This window comes from Austrofundulus limnaeus, unplaced genomic scaffold, assembly GCF_001266775.1.
Source record: "Austrofundulus limnaeus strain Quisiro unplaced genomic scaffold, Austrofundulus_limnaeus-1.0 Scaffold654, whole genome shotgun sequence".
In the NCBI taxonomy this organism is placed as follows: Eukaryota; Metazoa; Chordata; class Actinopteri; order Cyprinodontiformes; family Rivulidae; genus Austrofundulus; species Austrofundulus limnaeus.
In genome coordinates, this window is record NW_013953056.1 from 166,378 (window position 1) to 169,875 (window position 3,498).

The window sequence follows — 3,498 nt, forward strand, 5'->3', positions numbered from 1 at the left end:
TGGTTAGACACACAGTCCTTCAGTCTCACAAACTGTGGTCTGTTTGTCAGGTAGTCTTTGATCCAGGCGATTGTTGAGGCCTCCACTGGAGTCTTCTGGAGTTTCAGACAAAGTAAATCAGGCTGAATTGTGTTAAAAGCACTGGAGAAATTAAAGAACATGATCCTCACAGTGCCGCCTGCTTTGTCCAGATGACAGTGGGTTTGTTGAAGCAGGTGTATGATGGCGTCGTCAACTCCAACTCCACGACGATAAGCWAACTGCAGGGGGTCCTGATGTGTGCTTGTTTCCTTACTCAGGTGGGTCAACAGGAGTCTCTCTAGGATCCTCATGATGTGGGATGTCAGGGAAGGTCCTAGAGAGACTCCTGTTGACCCACTTCACGTCCATGTTCCTGACTCAGCTGACAATAAGGTTGGATATGTGCGAAGGAAACCACGCCCAGGTTGTAAACTTGGTGTAAACTTATATGGAAAGCCAAAGAGACATAATTCATGTGCTTTGAAAAAAAAAAAAGAAAAGTGCTGACGTAATCAGGAGATGCACCACATTGAGAAAAACAATTTGAAATGACAGAGTCATTTCAGTTCAATTTTGAAAACAGTGTTATGCCCATTCTAATGCAATAGTGGATGTCCCAGAGTGTGTGACTTAGCTATGACCACATCCATTTGGCAATGAGCTAGCAACCTGGTTGAGCTAGCCAACTTAGTTTTTTGTAAACGACAGCCAGCATTAACTGGATTGAGTCGGTCCAAAAGTGTATTCATGATAAATGTATCTTCAATGATCACTTATATAAACTTTCATAAAAATTTGTTCTGCGGTTATAAAATGTTTGCGAGCAGAAAGACAGAGTTGACAAAGTTTTAAACACGGATTTAGCTCGATGAGTTAATGCTCACTAAATCAGGATGTGTTCAGCTACCGCTAATATCTCTTAGCTGTGGCGGCCATTTTGAATTAGGTAGACTTCAAATGTTAATCATTTGTAGATTATTCAATAAGGACTTCAAAGGGATTTAATCCAATCTGTAAAACATATATTTTGTTAATAGTTCAGGTAAAAATTGAGTTTTAACACAAATTTAGAATCACAAAATACTTTTGTTTTTAATATTTATGTTAAAAACAGCCAAATGTAAACTCTGAATTTTAATTGAAGTTGATTAAAACATTTAACTTTAATTTAAGGAAATCTAATATTCCAATCATGCTGTTAACATAATTTCATTTTCCTGTTTATTTGTTTTCCTAAAAATGACCAAACTTGTCAGGACAAGCCACCTGAATGTTTGAATCCTAAGATTTTATAACTTTCCTTTCATCCTGAACACAAAGCATGGCTCAAGTTTCTTATTTGCCACAAAGGTGGGTTTTTCCTAACCCTAACCCTGTTTGTAACAGAAACACGCAGTAGTCCTGCTGTTCCCGTGGTGCAGTTCAGGAACGTGATATGTTTCATTTTAGGTTTGTTTTTGAAGAAGCTTATTGCATGCTTTCAGGGAGAAAAATTACATGAACACAGTTAAGAATCAGGACGAATGTTTGAACCTAGATGCTCTATCTGAATGCATGAGGCTCATGTTTTGTATCTTTTCAGCTAATTTCTGTATTGAATCGAAATGGAGTGAAATGGACTTTGTTTGAAAATGTACAGGTTTTAACTGGATGATTGGTGTGCTGCAGAAGATCGTGAAAGAGGGCACAGGGGATACAAGTAAAAGCAAGATGGAAATAGCAATGATAGAGTTTTTTGGACCAGAACTGTTAAAGGTAATCACTTCCTGCATGTGATCTTCTAATAAAGTTCAAAGCTGAAAAAGACATTTGATATTTGTATTGCCAAAATAATAACTTCAAAGTGACAGATTGGTGTTGTACTTTGGTTTAATTAGAAAATTGTCACATCTGTTTGACCTCTGTGTGTGTTTACAGCTGCAGTAAAAGTTGGTTAAACTGATTAAAAACCAGCCTTCTGTTTTCAGACTGGGTGAGGCTGATAATGAGGAGGTGAAAGGCTGAAATGTACACGTGAATCAACAGTAGAGCTGCACACATTATCCACGAGTTATCATCAATATGTACAATAAAGGACTGCCATAAATCAGTGATTAATACATTCCAGTTAATTACCAAGAAAATGGTTTTATTGCTACTGATGTCATCTTAATCATGCTTTTTATGTCTATTTTCAGAAAATAAGTATAAATATAAAATGAAAAACCTAAAATTCCATGTCCAAAATGTATACTTAAATACATTAAGTATTTGTACTTTGTTACTTTACAACTCTGGCCGCACATGATGACGTCATTGCATCAAGTGGGTGGGACCATGTGTTTTAAAAGCAAAGCCCCTCCCTCTTTTCCCCTGAGCTGCTGTACTCTAAGCTCTGCCTCTCTTCTGTAAAAAAATAAGTGCAGAAGAAGCGATTGTCTCCATGGTTATGGAGCAAAATCAAGCTGTGACAAGGAGTAAAAATTAAAAGAAACTACGGGCAGCTTTTTATATCCACAACTCCGATCAAAAGATTTGCATCAGTTGTGAACATCACATCTCTATCAGTTATCTGTGGAAGCCATCTTAATTTAGATTGAACTAGATGTACATCCAGTGATTTCTTTTTCAACGTTTTATGAAAATCTGTCCAGTGTTTCATCAAATACAGAGTGTGCCTTATTAAAAGAAAAAACGAACCAAAAGAACTGTCTGTCAAGATGTTTCATCTATGTTGGGTTGGATTAAAAAAAGTTTAATAAGGCAAAGATGACAACTGCTGCTGGAGAAGCCGAGCAGCAGAGCCACATGTCCACAAATCAATCACTCAGTATTAAGCAGACAGATGAAAAATAAGCCACTTCTCTAACACCCCAGCTGAACTAAAGACAGTTTACATCTGAAACATCTGAACACAGACTGAGGCACTGAACCTGAGACGTATATTTACTAACAGTAAAGCTCTTTATTTGAATAAATGTGGAGTGGACCAAGTGGGAACAACCAGCCAGCACATAAAACCTTGTTTTTGGTAGGATGGAAGCAGGTAACAGGCATTTGGAGCTGCCATGCTGGCTGATGTTACTGTAACTTCTTGGTTGAGTTTAGTTTGAAAAATACAAAAATAAATAAATAAAAAAGATTGTAGAGTCTTGTTAAGAAGACATGACTAAAAATCCTGTGGAACTTTCAGATTCAAACTGGGTTTAATTTAATATTCACAGGTTAAAACATTAAAATGCTTTTAATTTAACGTTTTCATTTAAAACCTAATGTTTGCAATAGTTTAATGTTATGCTGTAATGACCTTAAGAACAGAAGATACAAACAAAAAATGTTTTACAGTTGACAGAAGAATGAGATAAAAATTAGATAAAAGTGGCAATTTTGAACTTAAAAGTATAATTTCTTTTGATAAATGTCCTGGTGCATCTCAGTAATCCACGTAAAAAATCAAAAAGAAAAAAATTGTATAGGTCCTCTGGACGGGTTCTTCTC

At 36.3% G+C, this 3,498-nt stretch overlaps 1 protein-coding gene across 1 annotated transcript in view; it reads left to right on the forward strand.

Annotated features, from left to right (window-relative positions):
* Positions 1 to 3,498, forward strand: part of LOC106531590 (sulfotransferase 6B1) — a gene marked incomplete in the record, with an annotated part of 10,873 nt that overhangs the window by 1,955 nt on the left and 5,420 nt on the right. Inside the window, 1 exon segment of the mRNA XM_014027496.1 lies at positions 1,661 to 1,776. Coding sequence (XP_013882950.1) covers positions 1,661 to 1,776 — 116 coding nt within the window.